Source organism: Leuresthes tenuis, unplaced genomic scaffold, assembly GCF_036924035.1.
Source record: "Leuresthes tenuis unplaced genomic scaffold, fLeuTen1.0.hap1 SCAF_21, whole genome shotgun sequence".
In the NCBI taxonomy this organism is placed as follows: Eukaryota; Metazoa; Chordata; class Actinopteri; order Atheriniformes; family Atherinopsidae; genus Leuresthes; species Leuresthes tenuis.
The window spans coordinates 11,276,839-11,297,777 of NW_027325375.1; the positions used below are offsets into that span (position 1 = coordinate 11,276,839).

The 20,939-nt window shown below is 37.4% G+C and overlaps 1 protein-coding gene across 2 annotated transcripts; it reads left to right on the forward strand.

Annotated features, from left to right (window-relative positions):
• Positions 1-1,648: 1,648 nt before the first annotated feature.
• On the forward strand, positions 1,649-20,030 carry slc25a14 (solute carrier family 25 member 14). Of its 2 annotated transcripts, XM_072374905.1 has the most exons (9): positions 1,649-1,765; positions 2,349-2,450; positions 4,131-4,269; positions 6,453-6,547; positions 12,009-12,094; positions 15,694-15,789; positions 16,599-16,723; positions 16,802-17,015; positions 18,355-20,030. In XM_072374905.1, the coding sequence occupies exons 2-9, from the start codon at positions 2,387-2,389 to the stop codon at positions 18,394-18,396; spliced, it is 861 nt and encodes a 286-aa protein (XP_072231006.1). In that variant the 5' UTR covers positions 1,649-1,765; positions 2,349-2,386; the 3' UTR covers positions 18,397-20,030. The 2 variants fall into 2 exon arrangements, with proteins under 2 accessions (XP_072231006.1, XP_072231005.1); XM_072374904.1 differs by lacking the exon at positions 1,649-1,765 and having other exon boundaries at positions 2,197-2,450.
• Positions 20,031-20,939: the final 909 nt, after the last annotated feature.

A 20,939-nucleotide genomic window follows, 5' to 3' on the forward strand; every position in this document is an offset into this window, starting at 1 on the left:
ATAGCTTGATTGTTGTGTACTTATGTTTCACTACTGTACACCTGATGAGCTGTTTGTCTGGAGAATTATTTCTAGTTTGTAAACTACAAAAACAATGGAAATGATTGGAATTTTGTGGTGCATGCAACAAAAAAATTCTGTGACAACATCTCTTTCAAATGCATATTAGTTCTCATTCCTTGAGCAGAAAACAATTTAATTGACTGCTGAGGTTTGCTGTCCAAGAAACATAAAGAGGGGTTTTGTGAAGTCACATTAACAAAAAAGTGTGTTGTGATCTTTTGTGATGAGGACAGTCTCTCATATGTTGTTATAACAAATTGTTAAAAAGCTGCCAATGTGAATATGAATTTGTTTTGTTCTAATTGATAGATGTGCAGTGAACAAGTTAAAATCTTATTTGTGGAATTTATTAATTGCTTCTACCCAGCTTTTGATTGGAAAGGGTGCTCACAGAAGTAATTTCTGCTGGGATGTTAAATGGATTGGCAATAACTTTCAGTGCTGCCTGAAAAGATGTTCTACAACTCCTGGCAAAAAATATATAACACCACTCTTGAAGGAAGTCTATACACCTGTATAGCTATTTTGTGAAAAGATTCACATATATAACACGAAACTATTCAATTTAACAGCTAAATATTTTAGGTTTGTAAAATGGACCTCAGAAAAAAAATACATACATGAGTAAAATAAAAAATCTTCTGTGAGTGGTGATTCCATATTTTTGCCAGTGGTTGTAGTTGTAATTTTTTTGCCGTTTTTGTATAAATTAAGTTTCTGTATACCCCCAACAGGATTAGCTTCTCTAAAGTAAAACTCCAATAAAACAAAATGGGATTTCTTAAATAAACAGGTTGTTTACTTATATTTTCAGTAAAACTTAAAGATTTAACAAGTGAAAATTTTACAATGATCATAAAGACAATTTGTCTTAAAGAGAGGTTACAGTCCATGGTCATGAGTTCAATTTAAAACCTGCTTTGAATATCCCGTCTCCATTCAGTCTCCATGTGAGCAGCAGTGTGTGAGTTTAAACAAAGTCATTAGGTCATGTGATTACTTCATTTGTTACATTGGACAAAATGCCAACACTTAACACTTAAGTTTATAGTTCACATATCATTCTAAGGTGACACTAGCCAATAGACTATTTTCTTCATTAGAATACTGATATGCAAAAGCTACATGCTGAAAATGATACAACAATCCTGCAATATAACCTATACTCATGTGAATCATATTCTACTCCCAGTGATATGATACAAATCAGAAACAGACATTACAGTTTCTAAAATGACTACAAACTGCAATGAAAATCAAATAAAAAAATAAATATAATGATGTCTTTTAATGTGAAATATTTGCATATCTGACCTCAACTTCCAAGGCAAAAATACTTCATATCTTTTTTCCCAGTGACAGTAAATGATTAAAATTATGATTAGAATTAGTTTGAATAACTTTGAATTCCCCTCACAAGGAATTAATAAAGTATTTTTTTCTACTCTAAATTTATTAGAATTATTAGAACAATGACGTCCACGATGACCTTGTTTGCCCGCGAAGCTGGCAAACGAAGGACCTTATTTTGAAAGCTTAAACGGAAATCCTGTGTTATTATTTATATGTTGACGTTTGACTGGAATAGGAGGCTACCAGTAGACGTGAAGTTTCCTGCTCAGTTATTAAAGTCAGTACACGAACATGCATTGAATCATGGAGAACAAAGTGAAGTAGGCTGCGGATTGTCTCGACAAGACAGGTACGTGACTTTTTAAAATTAATGTCACCTTAATTACTAATTGTCTACCGGTTAGCTTTGTAACAAATGGGCTTCTTATCTTCACAAAATGTTGTCTGAACAGCCGTTAGCCTACTAGCAGACATCTGCTTCAAGCTGAACGTTCGAAACGGTTGGGGCATATGTCTTTGTGCGAAAAACAATCTGGCTTTTATTTTACTTAAGCTGTATCGTAAAACTGTATTGATGTACATTTTCTTATTAAAACAGCTTTTTTGTTTTGAAAGAGCTTGAATGATAAATAACTTCTTACTCGTGACACTGTTGCTGTCGCCAGATTGTCATCGTACCCTACCGCCAATAGGATCGCTAGAAGGTTTGATTGATTTAACTCGCAGCCAATAGAAACCCCACTACAAATATGACGAACCTCCTTGCAGTGCTCTCTGTAGCAGACGTCTCTTTCCGGCGCAGTATGCTGAGATGCTGATGCTGAGGAACCTTATTGAGCCGTAACATCATTAGCCCTCAATGGTTGCCGACATGCTGTACCAGAGGTTGCAGCGTTGTGTTAACCTCTGTCTGGGCTTGTTCTTGTTTTTAGCGGGGCTGCACCAGGTTGAAGCTGCTGCCGTCACGGAGATGGCCAACTTGAATTGGAAGCCGTTCATTTACGGAGGGATGGCTTCAATTGTCGCAGAATTTGGTACGTGGTACACCAGAACATACAGATGCTAACCAGCATGTATCTTATTTGGTACATTATAATGTTTGTTCATGTTGTAAGCAAATTGTGTTATCAGCTGCTGAATTTTCTTTGCCACAGGGAAATGCTGCAGCATCATCTGCTGTGTGGTGGTAACTGTTTTCAAAGGGGAACTAATTTGCAGCTGAAGAAATATCAAAGCTATTTGGTGCCATTTCTATGAATTATTCTATTACTACAATTGTATAAAACTTATAGTCAGGCTTGTGTCAGGTTGTTGTAAGATAAAGCAGATGTAGTATGTTTGAGCCACAGAGCTTGTCTCCAAAAGTAATATATTCTTACTGTCTACCCTATATGGAAGATGTCTTTAAACCACACCCTCTTAAAAAAAAAAAAAAAAAAATATTCAGAGAAACACCAACATTATAAAAATTAAACATTTTATTTTTCCTATGTTAATTTTTGTTTTTCATGTGTATTAAAGAAAAATCATGTTAAAATTATATTTATTGTAATTTTGGAAAAAGGAGATTTTAAAAATGTATCAAGATTTTTGACCCCAAATGTAATGATGATAAGTTGTGATGAGTGAAGCACCTGACAGCAGAAAATTAAGTGTCTTTATTTTTGTGAAAGTTAGAAGTCACAGTACTGTGCCCAGGGTCGGTTCTGGGTAATATGGAGCTCTTGGCGCGAGTCGTCGTCGAAAAGTAATTGTACCTCAGCCATATTCCAAAATTGAATAAACTTACATTCTTCCTCATGGAAAGGCTCAGTTGAAGACTGTTAGGGCTCTTGTGACGCAGGCTCCTCCGGTGCCTGTTGTGCTTTCAAATATTTTTTCATTGCACCTGGAAAAATCCAAGCACTGATTTATTTGGATAATAGGTTACATTGCAGCCAACAGCCAAGCTTACAATAAACACAGAGTTTATCTTAGGGTTCCTCTCATGCATTCCTGGTGTTTAGGCTTTATTCTGAAGCTTTCACCCTCTATTTACTGCACAAGTTCAGCCAATGTCAGCTTGGCAGCTGTTTGCAAGACATTTACAATAGTATAGTATGTAGTATAGTAGAGTATGATAGCTAGGGAACCTGTCTGTGAGTAGTAACTTTAGTAGTAGTAACGACAGTTGCTATTTAACATAGCTATTTAACACTTGCTGTTAGCCAAAATGAAGAACTCAACACCTAATGCTTTAAAAGTTAATTAAAGTTACATACCTTTGCTTTTGCCCAGTTTTTCATCCTCCTCCTTCCTTCTAAAAGCAGCACCTGACGGTTTGAGTGCCCTTTTCATAATAAAAGATGAAAAAAAACGTTGCTAAAAGTAACCCGACAACGTCCTTGTTTATTAATTGAAGAAGCTGGGATGTGCTGCCCCTCCCCCACCTCACCTTCTGCAAGCGTCAGGTTCAGGGCGCATGTCAGCCAGTCAGCAAATAGATTTTTCATATTAAGCTTTTCTGTTCTTTTTATTATTTATTTAAAAGAAAAAGTGTCAAGAAATTTGAAGGATGGGTTGAAATTTATTGTTCGTATCTTCAAGTATAATTTTTTTTAATACATTTTTTTTTTCACTTTGAGAATTACATTTTCTCAAATACTGTACTTTATTTTCCATTTTCATTTTTTTTTAAATTTTCTTATTTATATGTTATTATTTGTCATCTTTAGGGACATTTCCCATCGACCTGACCAAGACTCGACTACAGGTCCAAGGTCAGTCCCAGTACACAGAGGTGCGCTACAGGGGCATGTTCCATGCCCTCTTCAAGATTGGAAAGGAGGAGGGTATCCGGGCGCTCTACTCTGGGTATGGAACAGGAGTTTTTCTCAACTTGTTTTGAAATATCAGGCAAAGTCTGATCTGCTTGTTTTGAGTAGTTTGCCAACAGTTCTTTAGGGGCCATGCTCACGTTTCCACTTAGGGGATTAACAAATGAGAAATCTGTGCTGTATTTTCCGGACTATAAGTCTCTCCGGAGTATAATTCGCATCAGTCAAAAAAATCGTCAAAAAGAGAAAAAAACATATATAAAAACATATATATGTCACAAAAGCTATAAGTTGCATTTATTTAGAAATTTATTTCACAAAATCCAAGACCAAGAAGTGACCTCGTCCATGTTGATAATATGATCCGGTGGCACGTTGTGTTCAGTTACCTGCTTTTCAATGAACTCACGGAAACTGTCAACCTTGGCTTGGAAGTCTGTTGGCAGTATCTGACACACCGTTGTCCATGCTCTGATAGAGAGGCAGCTAAGTTGCATGAAGCGGTAACACCAAGAAGAGCCGCCTGCAAAGTCGCAGTCGCATATTCATCTCTTGGTAAGTACCAGGGCGTGGAGATGTAACTGTTTCTCACTGACTCCAAACTTTCTCTCTGCTGCTCGATTACCATTTTCAGCTGCATATTTTACTACCTGCAGTTTGTAATGAGTAGGATTTTCTTTTCGGCGGCACTTTTTTGTGTTCAGTCTTTCTCAGTTGTCTTTAAGTTAATGTTTCAGTTAATTTTTTCAGTTGTACAGGAGCAGCATATAGTTGTCACAAGCTTAGAGTGTCCTCTTGCGGCTATTGATAGCAATGTTTACTCCTTGGTTCATGTCAGTCAGTATGAATTAACATTTAAAAACATGTTAGATTATATATATTTTGATATATAATTCACAACCAGACTATAAGTTGCAGGACCAGCCAAACTTTGAAAAAAAGTGTGATTTATACTCTGGAAAATATGGTAAATTAAACATCCCAGATTGTATAAAAATTATAGAGAACAAATCATTTTAAAAATAAGTAAATATATATTTTGGCCAAGTGGAGATGCTTTACTGCTGAACTGTTGCCCTTTGATTGATCTCACGTCCTCATGTGAGACATGTCATTGAAATGAATGTGACACAAGGACACTCGGGAACGCACAGGAGATGTCAGGTAGAAGAATAAGACTTTATTGCAAAGGTTTCAGTGGCCAGGAAAAAAAATCACACACAGAAAGAGTGTCATATTTTTGTCAGCTCATGTGTCCACAGGTCATTCATATTGGGATGTAAGTTAAAAAAAAATGCTCTCTACACCAGATTAATCTGTGTCACAAACTGATAAACATGTTCAATCTCTCCTCATATAAGTGCTTTTTAATTTCTAAATGACAAGCAATATGACCCCCTCTCTTGATATGAAAATTACCTAACGGTGCTTACAACACAATTTTCTACCAGTGATGTTCAGTTGAAACAAAGCCTGCATTAGTAGCTAAATGGGGTTAATAGGTATTGTCAACTCAACATGAAGCATCCATTCACTGTCTGCTCTGCACCACATTACTCCTGCCTTTGCTTAATATACTTCTGTTTAAGAGCACCGCAGCTGAAGATAAGTCCTCCTGTCTACTTTTCACAGTGTTTCAACTGGATAACTTTATTGAATTCTATGTTTTGTAATTGGACTCAGCTGTAGGTATGAAGGGAGAATATTGGGAACATACTTTCCTTAGAATTTCAGCAACAAAGACTTTTTCAGGAACTGTCAAAACGGTGCCTTGCTGCTGACAGTTACATTTCAGTTAAGTGTCCTGTTAAGTAAACATTGTTTCTACATATTGTTGCACACTTGTGTTATGATGCATGCCAATGAAACTCTATGTAGTCCAAACAAACAACTGTGTGGTCCATACAAGCAGTAAGGAGCTTTGTTCTCAAGGCTGAGATACTTTATGGGTGATTGAACTACCATTCTGCTGAATCCAATGCACAAATTGCAAAAAAGCCCTGTGGGACAGGAAATGTTTTCAATTTTGATACGAAACAACAACAAGCTTCTTTGTTACTTGTAAAGCATTGGGTGTTCATTTAAATTATTTCCATCTATAGTAAATATATTATTTATTAATTGATGAGCCTTTATTTCACAATCCTTAATAAGAAATGTTTTTTTCAATACTATCTTGTACATTTTTCTATGCTTGACTCTTTCCTCCTCTCTGCACAGGATTTCTCCCGCTCTTTTGAGACAAGCGTCTTACGGGACAATCAAGATAGGAACATACAACTCTCTGAAGAGGCTGTTTGTCAGTCACCCAGAAGGTGAGCCTCCCTGTTTCTGTCTGTGATCTTCCTGTCAGAGGATACAGTCGGCTACTGTCTGAAAACTCAACTGAAATCTTGACATAATTAACCAAATCCTACTAGTCTGAAAAAATATTCACTCAACTGTGATTCATAGATGAATTAATACTGACAACATATGTCATTTAGAATTAAATTTTTACTATGACCCTGATAAGTCTTAAGAACTATATGTGGCTTTGAATAATATGCTGAAATAGAAACATGGATAAAGACATTTAAAAAAAAAAACAACAACAAAAAAAAAAACCTTTAGACTGCTGACTAGGAGCAGACCACTTTATTACAGTAACAGGACATTGACAATACCACGAATTAGATGATTTTCACAAATTAGCATTTTGGCTGGTTACCTGATCCTGCTGCCCAGAGTGAAATGTATAGATGGACTTGGTGTGATATTTGACACTTCCTTGACAAGTGATGATTATTAGTTTGGTGTTGAAGGGTCTTTTAATCCCTGTACTCTTTAAGACTGGACTGTAATGTGACAGACTCTACAATACTCTGGAGCGGCGGCGGCTGGCCAATAGAGGGCGCTCGGGTGCCGCCCTCCCAACAGAAAGCATCATTCATAAGAATTTTACAAAAATGTCAAAATTTCAAATTTTTTGTTTAAAATATTGATTTACCCAGTAGCATGTGTAAACTATAATTTAAAAAAAAACAACACACTATTGTGTAAAATCTGTTTTTCCTGCATGTCCACTATCTGTATGTCTCTAGTTCAGTTCAGGGGTGATTTAAAAAATCGCCCAGAGGAGGCGGGGTTTTGTGGCAGGTTAGCCAATAACATAACCATATTGTCAAACGTATGATACAAATTTATCCTGTCAGCGCTGTCCAAATAATTCCACGAAGAGTGACAATTGTATCGCCCCAAGCCTAAACTTAGGCAGTTGAGTCTCAACAGGCGCCATTTTTCTACATGACAGCAAGCAAAATGACAACCGCTATAAGACCGAGTCCTGATCTCTTCTTCAAGACCCATTTGAGAGGAAAACTTTCATGGAGAAGCTTCGGGTAAAAGAGTTGGGGCTGATCAACCTGACCTCGCTATCAACCAGCCGGCAAGCGAGAAGGGAAAGTGGAACGTGAAAGGCTCCTCTTGTAACTGGTACACCAGAAAGGCTTGGCTAGCTGGATGCAGCCATGCTAACACTTTTTTTTTTTATTTCCGTGTATGCTTTGAGATATTTTTATTTAAAATACAATACTATTATTATTAATATACAGAATTTTCCTTTGTGAGTTACTAAATTAAGATGCTCTGGTATTGGTCAGTGTTGTAGTGTTATTTCATTAAACAATGGGTGAATTTCATTTGTCTTACCCCTGCTTCATTTAAAAAAAAAAAAAAAGCAAAAAAACCTTAAGAATAGTGTGTTAGGCTACTTGCAGTATTTTGCAAGGTAAATGACAAGTGCCTGCAGTAAGGAAGGGTTGAAGAAAATTGTGAAAGAAAGCTAGAGGAACAATGACATGTGGATCAGACTGTCTCTACACTGCAGCTGTAAAGAATTCAGAAGTACTGTCTTCAGTCTGCCATAAATTGGATATTTTCTAAAGAAGCACAAAATTTGTAAACCATTCATGAACAGATGATTTTATCATTTGAGATACAGGTAAGGGATAATGCCTGACGAGGTGTCCATTATCAGAAATGAATGGACGACGCGGAGCCGTGAACCATCCTTCAGCGAAGTCCATTCATTTCTGATAATAGACGCCTCAGAGGGCATTAACCCGCTTATACCATGGTCACTTACAAAAGAAATAAATATTCAATCAATCATTAATAGTTTAATGTGTTTTAGAGTTAAAATAATAATAATTTTTTTTTTTTTTTTTTTTTTTTTTTTTTTTAAACAAGTCACAGCTGAGCGGACTATTTAATGTCTCCCTATGCAGGCGTTGCCAAGCAACGTGGCCAGAGCAACTCGACCGCAGCAGTTGATCAGTGAAGGGAAGTGAGATGATGGCTTAATGTTACGTTACGTGATACAAAGTATCATTTCAGAAGGCCAGTGCACTACTTACCGCTTGTGTGTCCAGAGGATGATTAAAAATTTTGTTTCAAAGAATCAAAGTCCAGATAGTTTCCTAAATTGTTTTTATTACACCAAATATTATCAACCATTCACTCTGATCAACAAATGTGTAGAAAGGAAAGCAAGCAAGTAGCCTATGTATGTAAGACAGAAAGAATGGCCGTGTGCCAGAGGTAACTTGACTATTAACGCACTATTTAAAATTAAATGCTACATTTTAAATAATTGTAAAATTTGAAAGCGATATTGGCATGTCCATCATCGTGGCATTTGATGGACAGAGATTTAAAGTTTGTGGCTCGCTACAACCACTGCTTGGAACATTGGGAGATGACGAAATGTTACTCCATTCTCGTCTTTCCTGTACTGACGGAGCCCAGTAAGCCTGCAGGCTGCTCTCACAATGATGTCCCGTCACCAACATGAGTTTCTAGCCCAGCGTCAGAGACACGACCGACAGCTGTGCTCCGGAGGCTGTGGTTGGTAAAAACCCTCGACAGACCCACCTGAAAGAAACAAGAATAAACACACCTAGGCTATATTAATGAGGACAGAAGAGGGGTTCTACATTACTATTAGAATGTAGCTATTGTACAGACCTCTTCGCTGTTCCCCAGTGGATACCCATCTGCTCCCTGGAGTACCACACATCAGATGCCACGGTGATGGAGCGCTTCGGGTGGAGATAAAACTATTTTGCATCTGATGGACACTTGGAGATTTACTTTTTAAAACTTTTTACTGGACACAGAAGATCCCCGGGCCTGGCGAACATGAATCCTCTTAGGTTTTCCTAGTGTGGGTCTTCGTTGCCTTGGTTACCAACTAGCGTTTGAGCCAGTGCAATGATTTAGAACTGTCATCAGGCAATTTGACTGGAATTCTTTCCTTCGTGTCCATTATCACTTTTTAACCTACGCCCTCCAGCCAATCAGAATCGAGTATTCACCCAGACCTTGGTATAAATAGGAATCATGTTTGAATCAGTCTGAACTGAAAGTAATTTACACTAAGTTGAATACGTGTAAAATTAGCCTTTATCCAGGTGTCACAAAAAGATGGAGTTACTCAGACTTATCAGGAAACAGCTGGCGCCACAGTGTTTCTGTGATTCTGGGGAAGTTTATGACCATAGCTCTTTCTCTTTCTCTGCTCCCTTTCTATCTGACTGGTTCCGCTTCCTTATCTGTCACCACTACCTCCCATTGCCAGTCACATTTTCTTCATCACTAAAGTGTGTGCCTGGCTATAGTTCAAGTTGTAAAAAAAAAAAAAGACAGGCCTTTAATATCACAGTGCACTAATAAGAACCTAAAGAGAACTAAGAAACTAAAACCAGGTCGAAAGGATTGAGCTTTAGTACATAGTTTGTACTTTGTTGTATAGTTTATATATGTACCAATAATATCTAAATCTAAAAAGTCATGCTAAGTTTTCTTCTGCGTGAAGAGTAAATATTCTCTTAATGTTTGAATTAATAATGCTTTTAATAAATAATGTTTAATGTTAACTTTTTCAAACATGTTTGCACCAATGAAATGTGAGTAAATAACATCTACATTCAGTGAAGTTTTTTTAATATACTATAAGTAATACACAACTATTCTGAATCTAAAGACAAAAGCAAATTAGGTTTTTTTTGTTTTTTTCCTACTTAAAGAGGCCTTTATTGTCTATGTGTTTCGTCAGATCCAGATACAGAGCACTCTTACTTTGTTCCTGTTGATTGTTTGCCATTCCAATCTGCATGCTCTGTGCCACGATGGTGCCACTGTTTTGAATGCTTGTTTTGATACAGGCTTGGGTTTGCCCTGTGGTTGTGGTGAGATCGAACACCCGATCCCCTGCCCATAAAATGAGCGGCGTGAGGACCGCAACACTAACTGTTGGTCAGATTGATCAAGGATTACTGTAATTATCGTTCTAAACTCAATCCCTTATTTATTTATTTTTTTGTCTCCTCATCCTCCTCCTTACTCCATTCTTGACACAATACTGGGTTATGACTAATGAGATCCACCTTTTTCTAACACTGACAAATTCTACCAAGGCTAACAATGCTTTTTACTTTTAATTAAAGACGTTCGGCATTCTCCCCCAGTATTAACTTTATTTTTGAACTGCTTGGTATGCCATGTGGGTGGAGTTTGACTCGTAATGAAAAGAGATGTGCGTGAGAAAGTTTTGACTGTTTAAAACTCCATCAAATTTAACTCTACCTATGTGGTGTTCCACAGCAAATATGATCATTTGTTCTCAGAAAACCTAATTAGACAATAGTAGTGGACAATAATTTCTGAAAATGACTAATTAATATTATTATTATTCTTTTTATTTGTAATTAATGTTCTTTTTCTTTCTGGCTACTTGTGCTCAAAGTAAGTTATTTCAAAGTAATCTTAAAATTCCAGTTTATCTTGAATGATTTAGAGGTTCAGTTTCAATCACAGTTTTATTTTTCTTATTATTTCTTGTTTGGGTCAGAATGTGCTAAATGGTAAAGTACATATTATAACTTGTACTTGTATAGCGCTTTTCCACTCAAAGCGCTTTTAACACTACATGCCATATTCACCCTCACACTCGTCTTAGTCTGTACAGCTACGTGCTTCCTACTATATTTACAGTCATTCATACACTGGATGCATTGGTTTTTCCAGTTAATACCAGATGTAGACTCTCCATCATTTCAAATTATATGCAGGACAAGCATATTTGACTACACGTTCCTGGTACATCTTTGAATCTGTCAAGCTGTATTTGATATAGTGCAATCTGTTGGTTTCCTTAGCTAGGATATTATTTTTTCAATTGGCTCTATATGAATGAATTGGATTATGATTACAATGAATTGAATTCCAATTGGCTTGAATTGGACTATATTATTTAAGTGCCTTGAGATGACAATTGTTGTAATTTGGCGCTATATAAATAAAATTGAATTGAATATAGTAAATCGGGTTGATCAAATGCATTTATTTTACTGTTAACAGAAAAAACACTCGACAGTCAGTTGCTCATCACAAAAATAACATCTTGTATGTTGTTTTTGTATGTCAGGACATTCAAATTAGAAAGTCCATATATGTATTTTGTATAATTTCAACACATAATCAAAGCAATGTATGGTCTTCTGCAAATAAACATAGGTTAACAAAATGATTGTGCTTGATAGTTAGGATTATTTTGTCCCAAACAAGATCAGCTAGTATATTATAGATACAAAAAAACTCAATTTCTTCTTGCATTATAGCTTTGCAATATAGATTATTGGTGTATCGTAATGACTTTGTTTGTTTTTTTTCTATTGTTGGTTACTGCTAGTTTGTGTGTATTTTTATATCCCTTTGTATCTCTTTTTTTGGCAGATGAGACCATGATCATCAATGTCTTCTGTGGTGTTGTATCTGGAGTCCTGTCCTCCTCTCTGGCCAATCCCACTGATGTTCTCAAGGTGATTGTTAACATTAAGCTAAGGCCTAGTCAGATATACTATTTATTTTTGTTGATATATCAAAACAGTGTTTTTTTTTATTTTTATATTGCATTGTAGGGATGCAACGGTACTTAGAAAAATATTGGACCGTTCGGCCTACTATGCACGGGACAATACACCCTTATGGATCGCAGGTTTTCGGTATTGCAATTCATTTTGCGCTGATGCTTTACAGGCCACTGTGTGTTCCTGTCCAGGCAGATGAAAAGCCCTCCTCGTCTTGCGAGGAGGGCTGTGCCTCCACCCACGCACCCCCTGTCAGTCACACTGTTGGAAGCAGAGAAAAGAAAACAAAGAGGCATGGCCAGCAGTAGCGGAGGAGTTGAGAGCAGTGGTGGACTAGCCATCGGGAGCACCAGGACATTTCCCAGTGGCCTGATTGCCGAACTGGTTTGCTCGGCGATTGCCGATGGTCGGTGGGCTGTCTAATGGGAACTGGTCTCTGGTCTGGACAGCTGGGCTAACAGAGTCTAACAGCAGAATAATGTTCCGTTAGTTAGACTAATCTACATTGCAGCGTGCATTGAGAGGGCGGCGTTTGTAGAGGTGCGTTCAAGTTGTACAGGAATATTGGAATTTCTGAGCTCCGTGTCAGAATTTTAATTTTACCATTTGAAAGTTGTGTTTAGTAACCTCTTGCTCCATCAAAGGTAGCTAGAAACTTGGGTGTCATGATTGATGACCAACTAACCTTCAAAGATCACGTTTCCTCTGTTGCTCGTTCATGCTGCTTTGCATTGCTAAACATAAGAAAAATCAGATCATACCTAACCCAACATGCCACCCATCCTGGTGCAGGCCATGGTCATCTCCCGCCTTGACTACTGAAATGCTCTCTTAACTGGTCTCCCAGCCTGTGCTGTGAAACCTCTGCAGATGGTGCAGAACGCGGCGGCGGGTCTAGTATTTGATCAGCCTAAAAGAGCATTGAACTCCACTGGCTACCCTTAGCCGCCCGCATCAAATTCAAGTCACTGATGTTGGCCTACAAAGTGCTTAATGGAACGGCTCCCATCTACTTGAATGCCCTTGCAAAGGCTTATGTCACAACTCAGTCCCTCTGTTCATCGCAGGATTGTCATCTAGCAGTGCCTACACCACGCCTAAGACAATCCAAACTCTTTTCATGTGTCATTCCATGATGGTGGAATGAACTACCAAGCGCTACCAGAACAGGGGCGTCCTTGTCTATCTTCAAGAAACTCTTAAAAACCCAGCTCTTCAGAGAGTATCTCCTATCCTAGCACTCACCTTGTACTTCCCTACCCCCTCTTTCTCTGCACTTTATCTTTCTGTACTTTCCTCTGTGCCTGCACTCTATCTCTACTCTGTCACTCTGACAGAGTCTGACTAGTGGGTTCTTTCTATGAAGTTTATTGTTAGCTTTTTATATAGCTTGTTATATCTTCATTTGTAAGTTGCTTTGGATAAAAGCGTTTCCTAAATTCATAAACATAAACAACATAAACATTTAATTCAGCCAAACACATTGGCATCCAGCTATTGGTCAGGGGAAATCAAAACTCCTCTTTTTACATCTTACCCTGTGCCCTAGCTACTGTCTGTGAAGGCATCAGCTCAGTCAGTGCCAGGCTACACAACATCTCAACTCATGCATGGCAGTCTCTGGAGATTTCAACAACGTCTCCCTTCTGATATAGTTCTAACCTTTCAGCAGTTTGAGACAGTTACAGAGAAAGTTCAATCTATTTTATGGAAATATAAAAGACACATTTTCTTTGTACTTTGAAGAAATGGTTTCAGGAAGCAGAAGATCTGCAGGGATGCTTTGAGGCCACAGACTGGAATTCACTCTGTGAGCCACAATGAGATGACATCAGTGCGTTACCATCAGCCTGTTTAGATGCTCATTGAGAAGTATCGCATTGGAAAATTATGATGGAAACGCCATAATTTGAATTAAAATCCCCTGATTCGCACAAATGAAAATACGCTCACTAGTGCCGGGTTTTGGTTGATTCAAAAGGGATGAAAACAGCTATGTTCGCATCAAGTCTGACGTAGTGACTTTCACCCTAACTGCTTCCGGGTCACTCACAAGACAACAAACATGGTGGACAACAGAACATTTGTGTGGACGGAGGAAGAAGTTGTGGCGTTTTTAACTTTAATTAAGGAGTAAATAGCAGAGAAATGCCAGAATACATCAAATTTATATGCTGGGAAACTTACAAACACATAAAACTACTAACTAACTCGTGCGAGTTAGTAGTTTTCACCAAAGTCCGTACTTTTGATGGGAACACACATGATTGGAATTTCTTTTAATGCGCATTTCCCCAATGATTCCAATCACCTTTGGATGGAAACATGACTTGTGACAAACTAGATTTACTTATTTGTGGAGTATATCATCCCCACAAGGACAGTGATATGCTTCCCTAATAACAGACCCTGCATCCCCAATGATAAGAACAAGCTGTTGAACATGAAAGAGAAAGCTTTCATTGAAGGAGACTTATTAAGGACTGTTGAGAACCCGCAGAAAAAGAAGATAAGGGGGAGCAAGGAGGTGTGCAGAAAAGAAGCTGCAAACCAAACTCCAGCAGAACAACATGAAAATATTCACAGGGTTTAATGTGACATATAGTCAGATTCTGGACAGAGCCAATGAGCTAAAAAAAATTATTTTCTAAGGGATATGGTTTAAACAAGAACCAGAATGCTTCACATCTGCCTCAAGCTACATAGACCTCTTACCCTCCCTGTACCTACAGCTTTCCAGTCACACCTCCACAGTGTCATCCTGCACCCCAGTTGTGATTATTAGTATAGCCTCACCAACATCTCCACATCAGGACTGACTGAGACCTCCTCCTGCCTCCACTGATTGATCGAGACCAACCTGGATGGCTCAATCAGTTGGGTGAAAAATCAGCTGGAAAGACTGAACCAGAACAAGACTGCAGGTCCAGATGGTGTCAACCCCAGAGCCCTGAAAGCCCATGCTGAAAGTGGTGAAGGACTACTGATATCTTGGTGTTCACCTGGACAACAGAATGAACTGGAAATGCAACACCAAGGATATTTACAATAACAGATAGAACAGAATGTTAGATCTGTTGAAGCAGCAGTATCTGACCCAGTGACTCACTGAAACTAAGTGTGATCTGCATTGAAACCCCAGAAACTAAGGCAATGAAGGGTATTGCACAGGTTGTTGAACATGACATTGGCAATACTGTACACCCTCTACATATGAAACAACAGAGTGTGTTTAGTAAGAAGTGTATAGGATGTCATTCCTGCCAGCAGCAATAACCATAGGAAAACAAAAAGTATTGTATTAGTTTTATAATTTCTGCTTGAGGTTGATAACGTTTTTTCATATTAATATGAATATTTCATGTTTCATCCACCAATTTTTCTATCAGTTAATATATTTTTCATATTTCTCCCATCAACTCTTATTTTGGGGAGGTTAATTATCGAAATAGACCAGTGTCTTCATTCAGTTTTAAGCCAAATCTATCAAAACAAATAGCTGTGAATTAATAATTGTGAATTAATTCGTTTGTGTGCCTGTGTTATTCCAGATCAGAATGCAGGCTCAGGGCAGCCTACTCCAAGGGAGCATGATATCCAACTTCATTAACATCTACCAGACAGAGGGCACCAGGGGACTGTGGAGAGTGAGTGTTTGATTATTCTGGATTATTAGCTGTGTGGATATGTCTTTGTTCATTATGTTTATATGAATTGTGCTGTAAACCTAGTCGAAGCTCCAGGTATCTGTTCTCTACACACACTTTATCTAATTCAGGGGAATGGAGGTGCTGGAGCTTAAAACACCTGCCATAGGGCGGTGAACACCCTGGACAAGTCATTAGCCCATCACAGGGCAAACACAGAGATGGACAATAATGCACACTCACACCTATGGCCAAATTAAAACATCTAATTAACGTAACACTTTACGATGGTATGGTGGGTAGCACCTTTGCCTCAAAACAATGAAGTTCCCTGTTCATATCACAGCTGGAGCCTTTCTGTGGGGAGTTTGCATGTTCTCTCCATGCATGTGTAGGTTCTCTTTGGGTAGTTCCTCCCACAGTCCAAAAACATGCATGTTATGTTGGTTAGGGATTCTAAATAGACTGTTGGAGCACATGTGTTCGTGCATGGTTGTTTGTCTCTTTGTAGGACCTATCCAGGGTGTGCCCTAACTCTCGTGCCATGTCATCTGGAATAGGTCAACCTGAATTGGATTAAGCAGATAGCTTACTTTTGGAAGTACCCATCTTATATTTGCTCAACACAAAGTCTTGAACAAGGAAAACAAATCTGCTTGTCCTCTTGAAAAAAAATACTCATTAGAATAGCTGAAAAATTATCTTTGGCTGATGTTAGCTAGTATGAGTTTGCTTTATGTGGACTCTCTTCCCACTGGGTTATACTGTAAAAAAGTAAGACATATTTTCTTGGTCCTCCTCTTTCACAGGGTGTCATCCCCACAGCACAGCGAGCAGCTATTGTTGTTGGAGTGGAACTTCCTGTCTATGACATCACAAAAAAGCACCTTCTTCGTTCTGGTCTCATGGGAGACACCATTTTGACACATTTCATGTAAGTCGATTTTCCTCTCTTTAGGTTATGAATTACCTTTTCTTTTGTGCGTTAACCACATTCATCATGTGTATACAGTTCAAGTTTTACATGTGGCCTGGCGGGGGCGCTGGCCTCCAACCCAGTAGATGTGGTCCGAACTCGAATGATGAACCAACGGGTTTTGTCTGGAAGCCCTTTGTACAAAGGAACACTGGACGGAGTGATGCAGACATGGAAGAAGGAAGGCTTTTTTGCTCTCTATAAGGGATTTTGGCCTAACTGGCTGCGACTGGGGCCTTGGAACATCATTGTATCCTTCAAACATAAGGAAATTATACACATATTTTTCCCTAACTTTGGGAAAATCTATCTGTGATACATCTAAAAAGATTTATCTGTTCAGATACATTTTAGTGTAGACTTTACATTCTCACTTGATAAAGTTTTAACTTTTTCCAAAAACTTGTGCAATGTGGAGATACTGATGTGAAATCTTTCAACTTTAATTGCTAGGTTTTTAAATTTTAACAATATAGATATGTGAAGAAAGACAGCACGCAATTCAATTTTAGTATTTTACATTATTAGAACATAGAGAAATATTTTTTGTCCTTGCTAGGTTTAAAAATCAGGTAAATATAGCCTCAGATGAAGTGAACAACTCATGACATATTAGAGTTTACAAAAAATAAGCCAAAAAACAAAAAAGTGTGTGGAAAAACATTTGCCTACAACTACATCCAACACCCACATCTATCTTACAAAATGTTTTTAAAATGAAATAAAATCACTGGACATTTAAAAAAAAAAAAAAAAAATCTTTATATATTTTTACAGAGCTTGAATGACTTTCACAATAAGTTCACTGGCTGATATGAGTAAATTTTCTGTTTGTTCTTTATGGAAAGATCATTTAAAAAAGCCAGTGTTGCGTCTGACATAATTGAGTCTATTTCTTACCTTCAAAAAATATATAATTGTAATTGGTCATCTGATGTCAACTCCTTTGTTAGGGTTTGTTAATACAGATCATCTAAAGATATCCTGGACACGTCGAACCTGGTTCATTGTACAGAGCTCTGAAAGGCAAGACATAAAACCTTAGAATCAAAAGATGCTGTACTTCCTATTTCAGATAACTGGATATTGAATTACCGTATATCTTGGTAGGTCTCAGGATGCAAAAGGAATTCGAGAATATGCCAACTATGCTAAAACTTGCAAGGCATCACAGGCATCACAACAACAGCAGTCAGAGTGGTTATAAACATTCTGCTGGAGGTATGACAATAGCCTCAATAAAGTTCACAATCCTTATTTCATGCTTGAAATGAAGATTTAATAAGTTAGGCTTTAGATCTTAGTTCGAGAGCTGAAATGGATAGCTAAATAGTTTCTTAGCTATTTCAGTACTTTACTGACTTGAACTCTATTTTCCACCAGTTCCCACTTTTTAAATGCCTACTCTTTAATATTAAGTACAATGAAGGTAAATTCTGGAAATATTCATTTCGATTGTCTTTGACCTGAAAAATTTGAATGTTTTCATATATGTTCCTATTTTAGTTTGTGCCAGTTTGAGCATCTCCAGCCTGCTTTCTGGTATGTTGTAAATCATGAATCAAAGTTTTTCTTAATGAATTGGGCAGTTCTTCATCACCTTTGAGCAACTGAAGAAGCTCCCGTTTTAACAGGAGCAGGAAGTGGGGACTGCACTTGTCCGTTAGACTGTGTCAGAGATGAGAGGAATTTGAAACACGGCAGCAGCAGCATTATTTTGGCATCAGCATACTCACACTCCACTTAAATCAAAAGGAATGACACAAATGTCATTTGTCATCATTGTTTTGTTTTTATTTTTATTTTTTTTTATTAAATGCTGTTTGGAGAATTGTTTGGACATTTAAACTTCCACCTTTGACACTCCCCGGGCAGCTGGACGTGTGAAACTTTGGAAGATAAAGTTTCTAGCTGATGGAAAAAGATGGTTACTGCTAGAGAATAGGTCTGTAGAGTTGACACCTGTTATAATGTGCTCATAATTCCCATATCAGTGTACTTGTTATTCATTCTAGGAATTGCTAAATGTCTGTTTAAGCCCTGTCTTTTAAAAGCAGATAAACTGCATGTAATGTATGAAACCAATAACTGGAATGTTCAAGAATAACATGGGAGAGTGGAACAAATGTCAGGCTGACTGTTACAGAGGTGAGAGTTAAACAAAATTCACTGACAGAGAAAATAACACTGAGCAGCTGCACTCCAGGGCTCGTTGATGTTTCAGGTAACAAAAAATGTATAGTTCATTTGAGCCAGTTTTACATCATTCAGCATGTAAAAATGTTTTTTATTTTATGTTGCATTTATAGGGACATGTTAAAGATAAACTATGAATATTGAAAGCCCCTGAATTTTTACAATCTGAACCAAAGCCTATAATGTGAAAAATGAGACGCATCAATTCTCATATTTCTGTGGTTTTATTTTAAAAATATGTGTTAGAGTTTAGTTATTTAATTTTTTTATTCTTTTTGTTTTATTTTATTTTTTTTCCCCAGTCATTTGTTCCTTCTGCAGCATTCACCTCTGGTCTGAATCAGAAGGTGCAGGTTGTATGCATGGCCTGCTGCTGTTTTGTAATAGTTGACCAAGAAGAGAACAATCCAGAACACAATGTAAATGTCTGTACAGACTCATTCACACACAGAGTTAGATGTATTTTATGTAAAGTGAGTGTACATATGATGCTACTGTTCCTGTCATGTTCCTCTTTGTGGAAACTACATTTCTGCTTGTCTCATTTCTCTGCAGTTACTCTGTAAAACAAAATCCATGTAGTTGGATTAGATCACTTGAAGACAACATATTCATCACAATCTCTAGCGCCACATGTGTAAACCAGACCAAATGTCATTTTTAGATAACTTATTTTTAATTTATTTTAAGTCCAGATTATATTATATTTTTTACATTACAATGCATTTACACTCAGTCTTTCGTGAATAACTCTTCACAACCATTTTATTCGATTTAATTGAACTGATATATGAAATTGTTTATCTTGACAGGTCTTTTTTTTCCTTGCCTTTTTAGTTTTTCTTAGTTACATTTTTTTAAGTGGTTGCTCACAATTATCATCTGGCCATCTCATAAGTGTACAGAAGTTATCTTGAGACGGAATATAAAACTTCAGTTTGAACCGACACCTGCTTCTCCTTATGTATACTGCTGTAAGTAAAGATGCTCTTTACCTGTGTCTGTTTTTTGGTCTATCCTGTTGCTAGTTTGTGAAGTTTTAGATATATTAAATAAGTTTGGCTCTGAACAGACTTATGAATTTCTGTTCATGTTTGTTCCATCCTCTTTTTATATACCCAGAAAAGTAAGGTGCAGTAAAGATTAGCCATGCAGCGAGGCCAGAGGTTATAGGTCTGAATTGCATTCAGTCATGGGTAAAGTGGAAGTGAAGAGTGCATTATGGGTGATTAGAGTTTAGGAGCAGCACGGCTTTGGGCACAAAGGTGGCTTTCCTCCTCTGAGTTCTGCAGACAGGGCAGCAAAGCCCCATGCTTGGTTTGTATACAGTACTAGGTACTGTATACAAACTTACAATTACAATCAATTACAATCTTCTGGAAAAAAAAAATTAAATACGCAATATGCTATTGTCTTCTATAAACATCTGCAGTAAATGTTTTTACGCAGATGTCAGAAATGGCTTAAAATATTGACCAGCATATATAGAAATTTGAGTCTGGAAGGGTGGATTTTAAAAAAAAATGCAGAATGTGTAGGAACCTTGAAAGCAGAAACTTGACACAAGTCCTACTTGTTTTCTGTGCACGCTGACATTTTTTCTTTTCTTTTTTTTTTCCAATTTAAATCTAAACTAGCAGATGCCTCATAAGACACATGTTTTCTGATGTATATTCTTTGACAGAACTTGTAAACAATACTGTGTCAGGCTTAATGCATTATTTTTACTTGCCAAAATGAACTAACAAAATGTGTAAAGAGTTTTTAAAAAAGCACAATGACTCATTTTCACAAACAACTAAAGACGCATTACAATGACGGATTAGTTTGATGCCTGTTTCGAACTGTAATGAGCAACATAACTTTTATTATGTTTGAAACACTTGTAAACTTGAAATTAGAGACTTAAGTTCATTATATTTAGACGCCTTTGGTTCATCCTAAGTTCGCATTTCAATTGAACCATTTGGTTGGTGTG